Source organism: Mytilus californianus, unplaced genomic scaffold (assembly GCF_021869535.1).
Source record: "Mytilus californianus isolate M0D057914Y unplaced genomic scaffold, xbMytCali1.0.p SCAF_1, whole genome shotgun sequence".
NCBI lineage: Eukaryota > Metazoa > Mollusca > Bivalvia > Mytilida > Mytilidae > Mytilus > Mytilus californianus.
Genome location: NW_026262581.1, coordinates 18986507 through 19006832, shown reverse-complemented (window position 1 = coordinate 19006832; position 20326 = coordinate 18986507). Strand labels below are relative to the sequence as shown.

Here is a 20326-nt window from a genome sequence, read left to right as displayed (position 1 = left end):
TGACATGTAATTCAGGTTTCTAGTTTGGTGAAGAGATCCAGTTCACCATCCTAAGTTGAAATTCCAAAAGAACATAAAACGTTAACCTATCAATATTTGTTATGGATTTCCTCCTGATGAAGTGTAATGGGGATATACTCAATTCCTCAATCAATCTGTAAACAGTGTTAAACAAAGATAAATGTTTTGGGTTTTGTCTGCAGTGACAACACGATATTTGTCACGGAGTTCCATGTAGATCAAACACTTAGCAATACGTGGGTCTTGACCATAGATGAAGCACGAGTAGATCAATTTGATTGTTTTGACCTGATTTGTACCAATGACCTCACATCTTTTTTGGTGAGAGTATCAACGTCTTCATCTTTCAAGTTTTGCCCATTGCCTACCTTGCAAAATACTCAACGGAATCCATTAGTATTAAAGTTATGTTTACAGTTTACGAGTTTTGGATCGAGATATGACGGCCCTTTGCCTAACACATTTTTTTTTTGTAGAGAAGTGCTGTTGACAATGTTAAGGTCACCATTTATAACGTGGTCATCTGGATTATTATATATGAATTAGGAACTTGTATAGGTCCTCAATATATATTATTAGTTAACAACATGCATAACATATTTGTTATAGAAAATTGTGGTTGCAATAAATGTTGTATAGGTTTAAGAGATAATTGGTGCAGCTTGATATATGTGAAGAGGAAAATACTATAGATTTCACTAATTTAGGATGAAAGATATTGCTAAAATTGATTGCATCGTGATCTTTGTTTGCATTGGACAATTTTTGAAAGGATCGTTTTTTCGTTTTAATTTTTGTATGGTAACAGGTCTTAAACAAGAGGCTCATGAGAGCCTGATATCGCTCACCTGTAATTTCAGTTTCTGGCATTTGACTTATTTGTAGATCTTACTTTGCTGAGCAATTTTGTCATTTAAACTTTCTCTCTTTCTATAATAATATTAAAGATAATACATTACCCAAAACTGTAAAATTTCCTAAAAATTATTTATTTCTGGACAGTAACCCAACAATAAATTGTCCCATGGGTCTGAAGATTACTTGACAGGAAGATCTAAACCTGTTTAACACTTTCACCTATGTCAGTTTTGCTCTTACTGTTTTAGTTTTTGAGATGAAAGCCAAAAACTTCATTCGACCTCTATGTTCTATTTTTAGAAACTGCCGCTATTTTTTCGAATGGATCAAATCCCCGAATACAATCTATAAACTAGATACCCTAAGGAACATTCAATTAAAGTTTTTAAGTATTTGGCCAAGTAGTTTCAGAGAAGAATATTTTTGAAAAGTAATTAGACTATCACAAAAAATGTTAAAAAAAAGACGTTTTAAGGGCAATAACTCCTTAAGGGGTCAATTGACTATTTTGATCATGTTGACTTATTCGTAGATCTTACTTAGCTGAACATTTATTGCCATTTATACTTTCTCTCTATCTATTATAATATTGAAAAAAATAACCAAAAACAGTAAAATTTAATAAAAATAAACTATTTCCAACAGTAACCAAACAATGGGTTGTCGAACTTGTCTGAAAATTTTATAACAGATAGATTATGACCCATTTATCACTTTAACTCCCTTTCAATTTTGCTTTAACTGCTGTATGGATCAAAACTTCGGATATAATTTACAAACAAGATACCCTAAGAAACATTCAGTTAAAGTTTGGAAGTATTTGGCACAGTAGTTTTACGAAAAAATGTAAAAAATAAACGTTTCAAGGGCAATAACTCCTTAAGTAGTCAATTGACTATTTTGATCATTTAACTTATTTGTAGATCCTACTTAGCTGAACGTTTTTGCCATTTACACTTTCTCTCTATCTATTATAATATTAAAGATAATAACAAAAAACAGTAAAATTTCATAAAAATAAACTATTTCGGACAGTAACCCAACAATGGGTTGTCGAACTTGTCTGAAAATTTCATAACAGATAGATCATGACCCATTTATCACTTTAACTCCCTTTCAATTTTGCTTTAACTGCTGTATGGATCAAAATTTCGGATATAATTTACAAACTAGATACCCTAAGAAACATTCAGTTAAAGTTTGGAAGTATTTGGCACAGCAGTTTTACGAAAAAATGTAAAAATAAACGTTTCAAGGGCAATAACTCCTTAAGGAGTCAATTGACTATTTTGATCATTTAACTTATTTGTAGATCCTACTTAGCTGAACATTTTTGCCATTTACACTTTCTCTCTATCTATTATAATATTAAAGATAATAACCAAAAACAGTAAAATTTCATAAATCTAACTATTTCGGACAGTAACCCAACAATTGGTGGTCCAATTGGTCTGAAAATTTCATAGCAGATATATTTTGACTTATTCATCACTTTAACTCATGTCACTTTTGCTCTTACTGCTAAAGTTTTTTTTTTAAGATAAAAGCCAAAAACTGCATTTGACCCCTATGTTCTATTTTTAGCCATGGCGGCCATGTTTGTTAATGGATCAAAACTTCGGATACAATTTATAAACCAGTTACACTAAGGAACATTCAGTTAAAGTTTAGAAGTGTTAGGCCAAGTAGTTTCAGAGGAGAAGATTTTTAAATGTTAGCAAACATGATGAACAAATTATGTAAAATTGTCTTTAAAGGGCAATAACTCCTTGAGGGGTCAAATGTCAATTTTGGTCATTTAACATTTTTGTAGATCTTACTTTGCTGAACATTTTTGTTGTTTACAGTTTATCTTTATCTTCAATAATATTCAAGATAATAACCAAAAACTGCAAAATTTCCTTAAAATAACCAATTTAGTGGCAGCAATCCAACAATGGGTTGTTCGGTTCGTCTGAAAATTTCTGGGCTGATAGATCTTGACCTATTGAACATTTTTACCATGTCAGATTTGCTTATAGTTTTTGAAATATAAGCCAAAAACTGCATTTGACCCCTATGTTCTATTTTTAGCCATGGCGGCCATGTTTGTTGATGGATCAAAATTTCGGATACATTTTAAAAACTAGATACCCTAAGGAACATTCAGTTAAAATTAGAAGGTATTTGGCCCAGTTGTTTCAGAGGAGAAGATTCTTGAAATAGTTTACGACGACGATGACAGACGACGACGACAGAGGACGGACGACGACGGATGCCAAGTGATGGCATAAGCTCAAATGGGGACCTTCGGGCCAGATGAGCTAAAAATGTATGAGATTATGGTTTCGTACGGAGGGTTTGCAGGCCAAACGACTTCTTTATAAATAGTAGGATTTTATTGATATGAATGGAGACATCATGAATAGCTGTATGACTGCGCCGATGGGTAGAGATGACACGGTATTCCTATGGGTACTAACTGCGCCCCTTTAATAGCAGATTTATTCCTGTATTGCTATGAATCTCAGTTTATGACCAAACTCAGTAAAGACACGTCATTGTTACATTTGGTTGATACATTCAACAATACTTTCCGTTATCTAGATGATATTTTTTCGTTAAATAATCCAGAGTTCTCTAAATATACTACCGCAATTTACCCAATAGAACTTACTTTAACTAAATCTAACATAAACAGCAGTAGTTGTCCTTTTCTGGATTTGGACATTTCAATCTCTAAAGGAAAACTCCATACGAAAATTTACGACAAAAGAGACGATTTTTCATTCCCTATTGTTAATTTTCCTTTTTTAGACGGCGATGTTCCTTTGGCTCCATCATACGGTGTTTATATATCCCAACTCGTTCGTTATGCCCGTGTGTGTAGTGATGTCATAGATTTTAACGAACGTAATCAATGCATCACTGGTAAATTATTAAATCAGGGATTTCGTTATTATAAATTACGTAAAACTTTTGCTAAGTTCTTTCATAGATACAAAGATTTGATTAGTAAATTTGGCTGTACTTGTAGAAACTGATTAAAAACGGTATTTCACATCCTAAATTTTACGGTAATATTGTACTTAAAGCGCGGATATCACTATGTGATCCGTGTAAAATCATCGAACCTTTAAACAAACTTATTAGTAAAGGTTATCTAACCAATGTTGTAATTAGATCTTTGAATATAGTTTACATTGGCACTCATATCGATTTTGTCATCAGCAAATTAAAACATAACTAAATTGGTATTTTTTTCAAACGGGATGTATAAAGACACACCCACGTTCGTTTTGATCTATAAAGAGGTTAAACTCCTACATGTAACTATCCTACTGTCTGTCGATACATTTATGTTTGGCATTGCACTAGTCATGTCTTCTTTGACTGTCCATGACGTTAAAATACTAAATCCCTGGGATGTGTTTTAGTTGATTTTAGTTTCTGATGCATGATTTATTATTATTAATTGTTTTGGCTTTTAACTAGCTGTCAGTAACTGCGAGTACTCTCAAATCGTACTTTCTTGTTTAGTTGACCTGTTGATACTAATTGTATTGCTTTTTTGTTATTTAATGTTATTCAGGGTTATATCTGGTCTATATGCCAGCTTTGATAGTGTTTGGTATTACTATAAATTTTCACTTCGTACTATGAACATCAAATATATTTATTTTGTAAAAATATTTCCTTTCTCTATTGGTACTGTACACGTATACCTAACAACAAAATTATTTTCATTTACCTGTGTTTAAAGTTATTGCAAATTGCTGATATTCTTGTTCGAGCATATTGTTTTTCTTTATTGTTTAACATTTCTTACCGATATAACATGTTACTTTTATTATTCTTCCCTTAGTTTATTTATTTTGTATTTACATTGTATCATAGATCAAATTTATTTGTTCAGTGTATGTTCAATGGTGTTAATATGTCCTTTGATTGAGTTAAGCTATTTCAGTTGATATTTTATAGTATGTCTTTCTATGTTGTGATGTTACACTACTGTTTCAGAAAAAGGGTTAAATTAGGTTTGGTACCATTAAAACGTTTAAACCCGCTGCATTTGTTTGCACCTGTCCTAAGTCAGGAATCTGATGTTCAGTAGTTGTCGTGTTGATGTGATTCATAAGTGTTTCTCGTTTCTCGTTTTTTATATAGATTAGACCGTTGGTTTTCCCGTTTGGATGGTTTTACATGTCACTAGTAATTTTTGGGGCCCTTTATAGCTTACTGTTCGGTGTGAGCCAAGGCTCCGTGTTGAAGACCGTACTGTGACCTATAATGGTTTACTTTTATAAATTTTGACTTGGATGGAGAGTTGTCTCATTGGCACTCATACCACATCTTCTTATATCTATGACAGTATTTATCTCATTTACCGGGCTTCAGGAGTAACTAGATATAAAACCAATTTGTTTTTTTGTCATAGTAACCTAAACCTGTCACAGTTTCCGGATAAATGACGTTCTGTGTCTTCGGAGAAATGTTGAGGATTGTTGATCTTGAGTCATACATTTTTTTCGAATTTAGAAACTCGCATTAAAAGGATTGAACGCCCAGACTGATTAAAATGATGATTAAAAATGTCAATTGCTTTGCTGTGAATATATAATAATCTATGTTTGTTTATCCTGTTTTTGCTTTCGATGACATTTCAAAACTCGCTAAAAAAGGTTATACTTTCCAATCCATAAATAATATAACTTGATTGACTATCAGGGATTTATATAATCGTCATTGCTGATTAATAGCTGGTGAATTGATCATCTGGTATCAATATTTTTATAGGTTTTGCAGTTTCCGATTTTTCAGACCATCTGATCACACCCGGTTTTTGGTGAGGTTCGTGTTGTTCAGTCTTTAGTTTTTTAAATTGTGTTTGGGGAAGTGTTGATTGTAATAAAAAATTGTAATATATATATCTGTCCATTACTTTGACATAATTTTTTTAAATTTACAAGATACATGTGCGCCATTTAACGTTAGTGTTTTCTCTCCATACTTTATAGAATCATGTGCATAACAGTGTAGCCGAGATCATTGATTGGCGCGCAAAAATATCCCATTGACTGGGTCAGATTAGGTGAACGTTCGTCTGTAACGCCCAAAACTCACGACGTATTTATTATAGACATTTAAACTGTGAGGTCACCAAAGGGTCTCAACGCCTAAATAAAATAATTCGAAAAACTAATCAGGAATAACCTTTGTGTTTTGATTTATATTGAATACTTACACTGAACTGCGGTCAAGCTTAGCGAAAGGTCGTGCAACATAATCAGTCAAACAAACTTTATTAGATTAACTCGTTAAGGAACGATCGTTTTCATTGGTCAATTCAAACCTTCGACCTCACACCTGCGAAAATAGAACACGCGTACTATAAAGCTGAATGGACTGATCAGTATTCACGTAGCCGGTCAAGGTCGTTAAAAACTTCCATCGTCGTATTCCCGAACATGATTGTGTTCTTGATTATCGCATGGCAATTCTAGCTTTTATACATGTGCATGTAAAATTTTAAACTTTAATCTTAACAGTCACGTCGAAATATTTAATTCAACTGTCTCCTCTCAATTGGTCCTGGATTAAGGGAGCTACCATTTTATTTTGATTGGGGGTGAAGGACTTGGATGAAACATTTTGTCCTACCTTTTTGTTTAGTTGTTATCTCTGTCCTGTCTTTCTATTTTTCAGTCTGTTAGGTCCTGACTATATTTATTCGTTTATCCTGATTTTTGTCGAGCCTTCGACTTTTGTCGAAAAAGCGAGACATAGCGATCCTACATTCCGTCGGCGTCGTCGTCGTCGTCATCGTCGTCGTTGTCGTCGGCGGCGTCCACAAATATTCACTCTGTGGTTAAAGTTTTTGAAATTTTAATAACTTTCTTAAACTAACCTGGATTTTTACCAAACTTGGACAGAAGCTTGTTTATGATCATAAGATAATATTCAAAAGTAAATTGTGTAAAAAAAAAATTCCATTTTTTCCGTATTTTACTTATAAATGGACTTAGTTTTTCTGCCAAGAAACATTATATTCACTCTGTGGTTAAAGTTTTTGAAATTTTAATTACTTTCTTAAACTATCCAGGATTTCTACCAAACTTGGAAAGAAGCTTGTTTATGATCAAAAGATAGTATCCAGAAGTAAATTTTGTAAAAAAAAAATTCCATTTTTTCCGTATTTTACTTATAAATGGACTTAGTTTTTCTGCCATGAAACATTACATTCACTCTGTGGTTAAAGTTTTTGAAATTTTAATAACTTTCTTAAACTATCCTGGATTTCTACCAAACTTGGAAAGAACCTTGTTTATGATCAAAAGATAGTATCCAGAAGTAAATTTTGTAAAAAAGTAAAAAATAAATTCCATTTTTTCCGTATTTTACTTATAAATGGACTTAGTTTTTCTTCCAGTTAACATTACATACAGTCTGCACTTTAAGTTTTTAAAACATTTATTAGATTCATAAACTATCCTGGATTTTTACCAAACTTGGACAGAAGCTACTTACAATCAAAAGATAGTATAGAGAGGAATATTTTTATTAATTTTTTTCCTCATTTTTTTTTAGCCTGCGATTAACAGCAAAAGTAGGCGAGACACTGGGTTCCGCGGAACCCTTACGAATTTTTTACATAAATAGTCATCCTGCCTTTTTTTTGTCAAGTTGCTCACCCTGCCTTATCTTTTATTCAATGGACTTGATGAATTAACGTTGTATTTGAAATGAAACCGTACTTAACTACAAAAATAACCAAATTACATACTAAAGATATTGCTCGATTTTTATAGTAAATGGGTTTGTGTTATAAACTGTCATGTTCATTATTCATATTCTTTCATAAGTTTTAGGATAGTGTGATTTTTTTCTGATTTAGTTTACTTGATTTTGAAAAAAAAATCCCGAAATTCTAAGTAAATTCAGAACATGTAACCAGCCATGCTTTGTTTAGAGAAAAAATGGAGATGGCAAACCATGGCACAGTGGAAGGAAATGTACTTTATAAACTCCAGCGATATACTTTCTTAATTTATAATTAACTGTTTTGCTATCCTCGGTTGAAAATTATATATTGTAAATATTTAAATAGTTGCATAGAAAACAATCAGTTTTAAACAGTGTGGTTATTCACTAAATGTATTGATAAAAGGTGACTCCATTTTTGTACATACTTTTACAGTAGTCATCCTTAATTTCTTAATATTTCGTTTATAAGTTTATCATACATGTATGATTTTGTATTTCATTTTAATACGCACGCATGCCACACGTTACTTTGGCGGATTGTTCAACAATGTTATGCAAAGCTCTATTCTTACGGTATGAAATTAAAGGATAAATTTTCAACCAATCAAAATCGAAAACAGTACATTTATATAGTTCCTTATAAACTACGACATTTCTCACAAGTTTTTATTTATTTTTTAGTTCCACACATGCAAAAATAAAATCTTCGCCGATGAAACATTTCAAACCTTTTTACTCCAACATGCCTTCACTGAATTAATTTGAATTTCGTGGTGACCATGATAGTACATTGCATAGTACATCTATATTCACGTGCACACATGGTACGATCTTTCGGGGACAATTTGCTCGTTTATGACACGTCATTTCTGAATGACCAAACGCTTAGCTTCTTTATTTTCGTTTTATAGCATGAAAACAATAAAAGAGGAAGGTGCAACCCATCATAAATTTTAAATGGATCAGTATTATGAGATCCTTATTATAAGTAACTACGACATTGTCAGGATAATAACCTAGCGTCAATATGAAAGAAATTAAAGTGGTTCATACATTCATCCGTATAAAAGCGGCACATGTATTTTATTTTATCCTTATATTTTTCATAGTGCGGTACAAGTGCTGCATGCATAAAGAATATTACTTAACACAAATTATTAGTATAATATTTCGACCCCACTATTTGAAATTCACAAAATACTTATTTAATTATTTCGACCAAAAATCATTGTTTTTTACGTTCGTAGTATCGTAGTACATTCCATTGTCGGTCACCTGTGTCAATTCACGTGCACACAACAATTGTTGTTGTATTTAAAGCCAATGAAGTGAGACGTTACAAGTTGTTTGTTTGTGATACGCCAGAATGTTATCAATGAATTATCAATCGCTAAACTTGACTGCATCTCAGTGTAAACGTTCTTTACTTGTGTTTTCGTTATGTTTTGATAATCAATTTTTATGACATCGCACGTTCTTTCAACAAAAAAAAAAAGGATTTAACTGGCTTTAAAAGTTACAATGCATGTGTTGATTATTATCTTTTTTTTCGGACGTCAAAGCGATTTAACAATTGCGGTTGCATGTCCAATTATGTCATCTTTTAACTTTTATCTGGTCAAAATTTTATTTTAGAACGAATGCATGATCAACTTTAAAAAGTGTGCGTACACAAAACATATAGACAAAAAATACTTCTGTCCTGTCTTTTTCGTACTTGCAAGTTATTAGACAATAAAAAGGCTATTTGGATCAAGCCTTGTGGAATTTGCATTTACGTTTTTGAATAGGTAAAATGTATAGTTTGGTGAACTTTTCTGCTAACTACTATACTTGTGAAAAACCCTTGGCAACAGAAACATTTTCAGCTTTTTTTTTAATCGACCCAATTTACATAGTAATGGACGACTTCGTACATTTTATGATCGCAAATAAAATATGTATATAATATACTGTGCACTGTAGTTCGTATATATACTGAAACCCTTTGGCAACCCCACAGTTTAAATGTTTATAATAAATACGTCGTGAGTTGTGGGCGTTACAGACGAACGTTCACCTAATCTGACCCAGTCAATGGGATATTTTAGCGCGCCAATCAATGGTCTCGCCTACACTGTTTTGCACATGATTCTATATTGTTTGTTTTGGTCGCCTATTTTACAATATTTCTAAGTGTATCAAGATAAAAAAAATAATGTAAACTAAATATGTAGCCATTATTATCTTTATTATTAGTAGTAGTAGTAGTTGTAGTAGTAGTAGTAGTAGTAGTAGTAGTAGTAGTAGTAGTAGTAATGATGCTGTTGAATAGGTATTGATGATGATGAGGAGGAGGTGGAGGAGGAGGAGGAAGGGGAAGAAAAAGAGGATGGTTGTAATTATTATTATAATTATTTGCAGAAAACCTGGCACTAAAGGGAATAGCAAGACAAAAGACAACGTTTACAGATGCAGGTGGAATAGTTCACAGTGCAAGCTTGGCTGTAGAAGGACCTGCAAATAATGAATGGAGAGATGGATGCTCATCTACACTTCCAGGTCAGCCTGAAGCGTGGTGGGGTCTGTTTCTTCCGGATCTAGCCTATATTACAAATGTGGTGTTTTACTTTCGTGGCGACGGTAAGTTTTAAGTCCGGCTTTTCATTCGAATGGATACATATTTCCATCGACGGAGTCTATATACATAATATATGTGCAATGTAATATCCTTCCAATTCCACAAAAGTAGTAAAGTTTATGAGATGCCTTAAGCTTAACTTTTTTTGTCATCTTTTATGTGTAGTTATACATATCATGTAAGTTGATACATTTGATGTCTTTTATGTATATACGTTCAATGAAATAATTCCCCATACGATGGTTATTGCAAATTTGTTCAACCTAAATTCGTCAATTTTTCGTTTAAGTTTATTTACTACTGGTGAATTTGACTTTATAACGTCATTTACGCTTGGCTTAGAAGAAAATTCTAGTCGACTACAGCCATAAACGTTTCAGTACTAGTGCCTAGTCATTTTGGTCTAATCAAGTCTTAAAGTCATATGAAACTTCAGTTGAATATGTTTTATATACTTGAATGGCTAAAGCTACATTTTACTATAAAACAAGACTTAGTGTACGTGAGTTTTCTTGTAAAAAAGAATCCTTTATATTATCTACAACTTCATACATTTACTGATATTGATTTTCTGTCTTCTTGTACTCTAAATCGTCGATATTTTTTCGTTTTTAAAACTAAACTCAGTTGATATTATATAGTGGGTCTTTCTATGTTGTGATGTTACACTATTGTTTCAGAAAAAGGGTGAAGGTTTGGTACCATTAAAACGTTTAAACCCGCTGCATTTGTTTGCACCTGTCCTAGTCAGGAATCTGATGTTCAGTAGTTGTCGTTTGTTGATGTGGTTCATAAGTGTTTCTCGTTTCTCGTTTTTTATATAGATTAGACCGTTGGTTTTCCCGTTTGAATGGTTTTACACTAGTAATTTTTGGGGCCCTTTATAGCTTACTTTCCGGTGTGAGCCAAGGCTCCGTGTTGAAGACCGTACTTTGATCTATAATGGTTTACTTTTATAAATTTTGACTTGGATGGAGAGTTGTCTCATTGGCACTCATACCACATCTTCTTATATCTACTATCAACTACGAATTCGAACCTCTCGTTAGAACTTCAGCCACCACACAACGCAAGTGAGTGGGGCAACCCGTCACGAAAGATTGTAAACAAACGTGCACTGGAAGGTAAAACATATCATGGCTCCATCAATTCACTTATGTTTCACGTGCTCTGTGTTGAATGGTTATCAATGTCACGATCTGGTAAACTTCGTCAACGCACTTGAAAGTTAATTAGCTTGCGTTCAAACAATTACTGAATGAGATATTGTACGACTTTGCCCCCAGCAGAGCTATAGAAAAACAGTACATCAACGGGTGTTACACGGACACTTTTTAGATGATACACGGACACTTTTTAGTTGTTACATGCACGGACACTTTTTATGAATAGAATCACTCGTGTATGATCAGTGAGTTCTTGGGCACTTTAAATTTCAATTAGATTTGAACTTTTTGTTTCACCGACATATTTTCTGTCTTTTTTATTAAAATATTTACGTTGGCATCAATAACTATATTTTTTTCAAACAATTCCTGTATATTACTATTCATATCAGTAGACTAAGGGATTGACCATTTAGCTTCAAAAGGGGGGTTATTATTTTTTCCTAAAAAAATATTCTGATCCCCAATTTTATGAGAAAAAATATGTTGTGGTCAAGCAGATGACAAAATAATGTTCTGATTCGGGGGAATCCTGATTTTCCGAATACCGTATATAATAGTGCTAATTACAAACAAATATTTGGGCGATAGCGTTGAAAAACTAAATAATGTTCTTACTCAGAAAAAAACTTAACGTGTAATACATGTTCAAGTAGAGATTTACGGAAAGTCTCGGTACCGACTGTTTTCACTTACTCTGACAGAAAAAATGAAGGGGATCGTCTCAAAATAAAAAAAAATGTACTAAAATTTTAGCATTTAAAGGTAAAAGTTGTAAATAACTGTTAGAATGAAACAATAAACTGTCATATAAAATTTCACAAATCTTACCCCACCCCCTCTTTGTTAGCTCACTTGGGCCAAAGGTAAATGTGAACTATTGCCATGACCACTTGCATCCGTCATTGACCGGTTGTTTTTTAGGCTTAAAAAAGTATTTGAGCCAAACTTAGTAAATGGGTCATTTTAGAAAAAATGTCGAATTTTCAGTACACCTGCTAAACTTATTATGGTTAATGAAAAACGCATTTGTAAGTACTTAAATGAAGGATTGTAGCATTTGTGATTCTTTAAATCAATAATAAACATGATTAAGATCTATTTTTATGAGATTAAAATATTTTTAAAGTCGGATGTTTGCGTAATTTATGTGCGTACAGTGTCAGGAAAACAAATTTTGATTTTGTTTTCCTTGTTTTCTGATTGCCTTGAAATCTGCTATATAACCATTATAGAATGTTTAAAATAACTAACGAAAACTCACAGTTTCTTTGTTATTGTATGTAACATTTTTTTGAATAACTAATTTCAATCGGCGTACATAAAATGCATGACTATAACGTTACCGATACTAGAATAACCGTTTAATTATTTTAAAAAGGAACTATTCAGTGATGATATAAAAATCACAAAGCATTATAAAAATTGTACACGGCACGTTTCTCACATATCAGTGTAGAGAAAATAACTTAATTAGAAAAACTAAGTGCGTACCGTTCTGTCATTTCTATGTTGTTACCAAAAAATCTATTATAAATTACAACAATATTATACTTGTAAAATGTGCAAATACGTATTGGAAACCAAGACCACAAAAGAAAACCACTATCCCTGCAAAAAAGGGAGTAGTTATTGCACAACAGCATTCATAAATATAGAAATTTGTCTATAGTGTTACTGCATATCCTGTTACTATAGTTTAAGTAACAGGATAGACAACATAAAGAGGATGGCTTAAACTAGTAACTTTTATTCAATTTTACAATTTCGACATTTTTTTTATGACCCATATAGAAATGCTCTTTACATGGTTTACTACAAAAAATATATCTAACAGCCCTATCCAATTTTCAAAATGGCCATCACAGACTTTGAACGGTAGACTTCTCCTCAAAATCTGCTAAATGTAGGTTTGAAATTAGACGGAAGAAATGTTTTTGGAATGATCTTCTCCAAAACCTCTACTGATTATTCCAACAAATTTAAAAAAAGTGGCCACCATGGCCTGTGATTTGTTGACAGACTTTCGTCAAACATTTGTTGGCTCATTCGAACCAAACTTGATAGAAATTTTCCCTTGGTTGCCAGAATGGCCGCAACAGACTCTTATTGGTTGGCACAAATCATGAATTTTTTATCAGCACGGATTATCTGTTCTCCCTTCTCCCACTCCCTGGTTAACTAAACTTACCTTTATTTTCGTATCTGTGGAACAGGAAAATATTTCTATCAGAAAACCGGATTTTTTTTTTATTTGTGCGTTACATCATTATGTAGGAAAAAAATCATTCAAAAGTACAGTACTTATCTGGCTTCATATATTATGTGTATTATGTTTATGAACTTGACGATACAACCGATTGATATGTGCTGTTAAGGAAACTGTGAATTCAAATTTTGCTGCTTTTTGCCGGTGGAGCGAAAGTACGCTCCGTTTAAGGAGACTGGTTTTATTTGCTCAAAAATACCTTATGAATCAAGTGCGCCGTACAATTCATTTTTGAGACGACCCCTTGCATTTTACCTATCAAAGTCGGTGTCAACTGTCGGTACCTAGACTTTCCGTAAATCTCTAGTAGGCAGCAAATCTTGAAGAAAATCATTCAACTTATGTCACCAATTTTGGACGGTAAGCTGCGATTGGATCATATTGTGACACGTGTCTAATCCTGATCAACACTATTAAAGACATATAAAAACCTATAAGCATGATTTTTTTTTTAAATCCAAAATATATGCCTATATATACATGATATATCTAATAACAAGACAAAATCCATTTATACATTTATATTGTTATTGAATTCATATATATTTAATTCATATATTTGGGAGCAAACGTGCGATTTTTATTATTTCTAAAAGGGGAATGGCGGAATAGAATGGCAAATCCTGCATTTTTTTTAACAAAACAAGGATCAAGCCTGTTTATTTTAAATTTATTTTAACCCCCCCCCCCCCCCCCCCCTCCCCTCCAACCCTTTCCCGTTTTTCCCCAAATAAAAATCAAATGTTAGCTTGCTTACCTCTGAAATGTTTTCATACATTACTTACTTACGAAGTTGCATTTTAAAAAGTCTCAAATGTGTACGACATTCATCTTTTACTTGCCATGGTTCTTTTTTTATAAAATTATTAGATTCTTGAATTTCCTGAGAAAAAAAACTCTCAGCTGAAGGGAAGTGAAAAAAAAAGTTTGTTTAAACTGTAAAATTGAGAATGGAAATGGGAAATGTGTCAAAGAGACAACAACCCGACCATAGAGCAGACAACAGCCGAAGGCCACCAATGGGTCTTCAAGTCAGCGAGAAACTCCCGCACTCGGAGGTGTCCTTCAGCTGGCCCCTAAACAAATATGTATACTAGTTCAGTGTAACTTACATTAACTGGTATATCGCCATTTAAGTTTCTAATCTGTTTAATTTTGCTACCTCTTCTAAAGCAAAATGTACTACTTCGTTCTTGAAACGTCGTACAAGTCAAATACAAAACAAAGGTAACAAAAAACCGACCGGAAACAAACTGCCGTATAGTTCTTCTGCACTTGTAGCCAGGTCAAGGTCCTCGGCTATCACCTCGGACCTTCACCTGACTACACGTGCAGAAAAACTATCCGGTAACGGTTGTTACCGGCCTGTTTCTTTGTCACTTTTGTATTGTATCTAATACTTATTTGTCGATACTACGTTAACAAAATTTGTAACAAAGGTAAAAACCGTGCACATTATTAGTTTAGTATATATGCATGCATTGGTTCAATAATTTCGATAACATTATAATATAATATAATTACCAGAAGCTCATTTCATATGACTTGAATTAGGGAAATATTCCGAAAGAGAAACACACTTTTTCAGATTTTCAGTCGCCGTTTTGATCGATAGTGCATGACTGCAGGCATTTAAAACTTCTTAAGACCTGTCAAGATAAACAAAACGGATTGTCCTAGCGTTCAGATAAGACTAGATCAGTCTTTTGTGGAAAAAATCAGACGACAGATAAAAAAAAAAAAAAAGCGTTAAGATTTGTCAGATCGTGTGCAGTTGTGTTCAGTATAAACTCATGATACTCGGAGTTAAGCTCCCTAGTATTGAAAAGATTTTAATTAATATTGATCAATACATATATGTTATAAATAAGTTTTGTAAATACATGTTTAATTAAAAACGATACTTCCTAATTTAGAAATTATATATAATAAATGATTACTTTTTTAGATACATGTACTTTAATTACTTATTTCATAGACAAATTAGACAAGACAAATGCTTTATTAAAGTATCACCACTTGTAACATATAAAATATACAGCACAGTAAAAAGATAACATCAAGAGCCACTCTATAAAGAGTTACATGTATGAGAGACTATAAACAGTTTAATATATATATATTATAAAATAATTCTCATCAACAATACTAGCACAGTTAGAAATAACACTACGGATATCTGCATGTACACAACAGTTTAACAAAACATGTTTTGCATGTTCAACGTCATCACGACAATTTATACATACTCTATTTTCTATATCAATATATTCGCAACGACCCGTTTTAGTTCTGATGGGCGCTATAAACACCACATCTTAATTTGGCCAAAACGCTTCAATATTTACCAGGTATATTACAAATCAGATAATTATCAGTACGTTATTATTTTTTTCATTTGACATGATTTTGTCATACCATTTTTCATTAAATTTTTCAAAAGGTACATTTTCAAATTTCTAAATTAATCGTTGTTTGAAATAGCCCTATTACACAAATATTTCATATCAAGCTCCTTTTAACTAGTTTTTCAATCTAAAATGCAATTTTTGTACTCTTCTACATGAGTTACCCTATATACACTCTTTTATTTACTTGATCATCATTCATTTTATTTGAACATGTCCAATTTCTAAAGACACTAGTCCGCTGTTTAATTTTCCATGACATACAGCCCATGTCACCATACACATTTTTTGTATTTTCCTACACCCAGGAAAAAAAGCACATGGCTCTATTTTTGACACTATTTATACATAAAAATTTGCGTGTTTCCCATATAGATGCACCATAATCTATTTCAGACCATACAAGAGTATCAAAAAATTTAAAAAATGTACAATATTAAAAATCCACCGTTAGCTCTACATTTAGATATCACCAAACCCAAAGACCTACTAGCATTTTTTGCTATATTATCATAGCTGAATTGCTCATTAAACAACTAACCTAAATACGTATATTGGGAAACAATATCAAGACTTTTACCATTAATTTTAAACCCAAATTGAAAAGTTGATCTCAATACAGACTGTTTCTAAAATGTACTATTGTAGATTTTTCTAAATCAACTGGTAGGTCTCCATGTATTAAAACAAATCTTGTATCTTTTGTAAGCCCCCCTCGTGTTTAGTTACTGTAATAAATAACAGATCATCCAGTGGCGAATCCAGAAATTTTCATAAGGGGGAGCCCACTGACTGCCTAAGAGGGGGGCCGCTCCAGTCATACTTCAGTGATTCCCTATATAATCAACAAATGTTTTCCTACAAAAGAGGGGGGGGGGCCCTGGAAAACCCTCTTAATCCGCCTCTGTCATCTCCATATAACAACATGCCAACCTTTATGGTTTGTAATGACTATACCTTTGTTAAATTTCTAAACCTCATCAACAAGATGATTCATATAGACATTAAATAGCAATGACGACAGGAGATCAGGTGGAAACTAAGTTTTCTTGTAATATAAAAAATACACTTGAGTAGTACATTCATAAATATTCTTTTACAAACAAACAAAAAGCGAATATTTATAATTAGTATCATTACTGTATCTTTTATGTTTTTTCTTTCAAAATGATACTCTAATTGATAATGTAAATACATATATAGGTAAAATTAAAGTATGCGTGTATTACCACCATGTTGGTATGCAGGTATATACATAGTGGATGAAGTTAATGTATATGTACATATAATAAGAGTTCAGATACAAATGTATGTAGTTTTTGCATTATCATTTATCTTCATTTAATTTCATTTATTTTCAATAACCTGACTGATTCGTTGATTATGATTTTTGACAATTGACAGAAAATAAGAACTACTTAATTTAATGTAAAATGAACAGTTTTGTAACGACGGTAGGATATTAACAACAATAGAAGATCCCTTAGCCATGGCGGCCGAGTATAAGTAATTTTCAGGCCAGGTTTAATCGATTTAGACCAATAATACGACAAGAATTTACGACGACAGATAGAATAATTAATTAGTTAAATAAGGATATACAGTTCATCAACGAATTGACGGTTTCGTGTGCTCTACAAAGTTTTTATAGTTTGGATTTTTTAATTATTTCGTCTAAACATGCAGTAAGAACGCACACGATGAATGCTATTACAGGAACACGTGTTTTCTTTATCGAGAGAGATTGTTTTCTTTAACACATTTACGAAAGAAATGTGTTTTTATTACTCATCTTAAAATGAAACAGGACACATATTAATTTTGTAGTTTGTCATCTTAAAAAAAAACCAAAAAACAACAACTTAAAAATCAAAAGAAAAGTTCGTCTGCTACTATTTCTCCCTTTATTTCAATGATGACGAAGAAACTGTCTAAATGTATTCATCATACTGATTACATTTAACTATGTACTACAATTTTTACTAGCAGCCTAAACAACTACAGCAGTTCTTTTTTTTTTATTCATAGACTCTGTAATTTACAGAAGAGTCTTCTATAGACGAAACGCGCGTCTTGTGTACTAAATGTTAATCCTAATATATATGATGTATTTTTTTAAACCACTGGGTCGATGCAACTGCTGGTGGAGGTTTCTACCCTCAAGGGTATCACCAGCCCAGTAGTCAGCACCACTGTGTTGACATAAATGATCTTTGATATGGTCATATTTATGAAGTAACTGTTTACAAAATTTTGAAGTTTTTGAAATACTAAGGATTTTATACCCCAGGAATTGATTACCTTAGCTATATTCGGCAAAACCTTTCGGAATTTTTCGGCTCTCAATGCTCTTTAATTTCGTACTTTGTTTGGACTTTTTAACTGTTTGGATTCAATCGCATCGATGCATGATTCTTTTGTAGACGAAACGCTCGTCTAGCGTAGATGGTACATGTACATGGTCCTGGTATCCATGATGATTTTTTTTCTAAATGGCTGGTTGAAATTATCGTTATCGGATTTCATTTATCAGAACTGTTTCTTTTAGATCCAGGGCAAACAAATGAGTTCCGTCTGTATCTATCTAATTCATCAGAACATGACCCGGTTAAATCATTATGCTACACAGATTTAGGAAAAGCGGGCTTCCCTGAATCTACACATGATAAAGACTGTAATACGCTGACGAGAAATGTTTATTTTTTCAACCGAAACAGGGTTGTTGTGATATGTTATATAGAAGTTAACGGTAAGTAATTACAAAATTAATGTAGTTAAATATAATCGACACTATCATGTAAGTTGAAATAAATGTAAATCAAAACATGGTTATCAAACCCTTACTTAAACGGAAAAATTAAATGATTTGTATTGTTATTGTTACTAGTATTAGATTTATACCAATCCATTGATAAAAATTGAAATACGAGACTGTTATCGTGCCCTTTTGACGTTAATTTTCAAAATTAACAAAAAGTAAAAACGAAACCATGAACACTTCATTTCCTTTATATATATATATATTCCGCAAGTTTTTTGTTTTCTGTTTGGTATTAAATTAATAATTTTAAAAGATCCATTTTGTAACATCTTGTTATCCGTTTATTTGGCAATCGCCAATGGCAGTCAGCAGGGTTTAAGAACATCTGTTGTTCGACCTGTTAGTCAAATGCGTTTTGTTAAAATATACTTTTTCACTTTTTTGGTCTTTTGGAAAATGTTGTTTGTGCTGTATTTAGACCCCTCTAACAAGAAATTTGTTTTGCATGCACACGTATAAAAATTGCAGTTTTTATCCAACGCAATCATAGGTATGAACGTTGTTTTCAATTTAGACTTGTTTATATTTTTTCGTTTGGGCTTGTATTATATTTTCCTTCGGGTTTATATGATCCGTTCATCCCATTTCTAATATTTCGACTCTCCCAAATTCAAGAGTCTAATCCTAAATTGAGGTAAATTATATGGCCTTCCAAATACCGTTTCGATCCCTAACATCACTGAAGAGACATTAATTGTCGAAATCCGGATATGGTGTACTAATTTTTGCACCTTTTGTTTGCGGTATACCATCTTTTCCGCAAGTTTATTGTTTTCTGTTTGGTATTAAATTAATAATTTTAAAAGATCCATTTTGTAACATCCCCCGTTTATTTGGCAATCGCCAATAGCAGTCAGCAGGGTTTAAGAACATCTGTTGTTCGACCTGTTAGTCAAATGCGTTTTGTTAAAATATACTTTTTCACTCATTTGGTCTTTTGGAAAATGTTGTTTGTGCTGTATTTAGACCCCTCTACCAAGAAATTTGTTTTGCATGCACACGTATAAAAATTGCGGTTTTTATCCAACGCAATCATAGGTTTGAACGTTGTTTTCAATTTAGACTTGTTTATATTTTGTCGTTTGGGCTTGTATTATATTTGCCTTCGGGTTTATATGATCCGTTCATCCTATTTTGACTCTTTCAAAATTCAAGAGTCTATCCTAAATTGAGGTAAATTATATGGCCTTCCAAATGCCGTTTCGATTCCTAACATCACTGAAGAGACATTAATTGTCGAAATCCGGATATGGTGAACAAATTTATGCACCTCATGTTTGCGGTATACCATCTTTTCCGCAAGTTTATTGTTTTCTGTTTGGTAATTATTTAATAATAAGATCTGTTTTGTTACATCTTGTGATCCGTTTATTTGGCAATCGCCAATGGCAGTCAGCAGGGTTTAAGAACATCAGTTGT

The 20326-nt window shown here is 32.5% G+C and overlaps 1 protein-coding gene across 3 annotated transcripts in view; it reads left to right on the top strand.

The window, feature by feature from the left end:
* The window catches only part of LOC127700039 (receptor-type tyrosine-protein phosphatase T-like), a 253165-nt gene that overhangs the window by 12359 nt on the left and 220480 nt on the right, over positions 1-20326 (top strand). For all 3 annotated transcript variants that reach the window (XM_052203485.1, XM_052203493.1, XM_052203503.1), the window contains exons 3-4: positions 10027-10245; positions 18635-18835. In XM_052203485.1, the coding sequence (XP_052059445.1) occupies positions 10027-10245; positions 18635-18835 (420 nt within the window). The remainder of the gene's footprint in view (positions 1-10026; positions 10246-18634; positions 18836-20326) is intronic.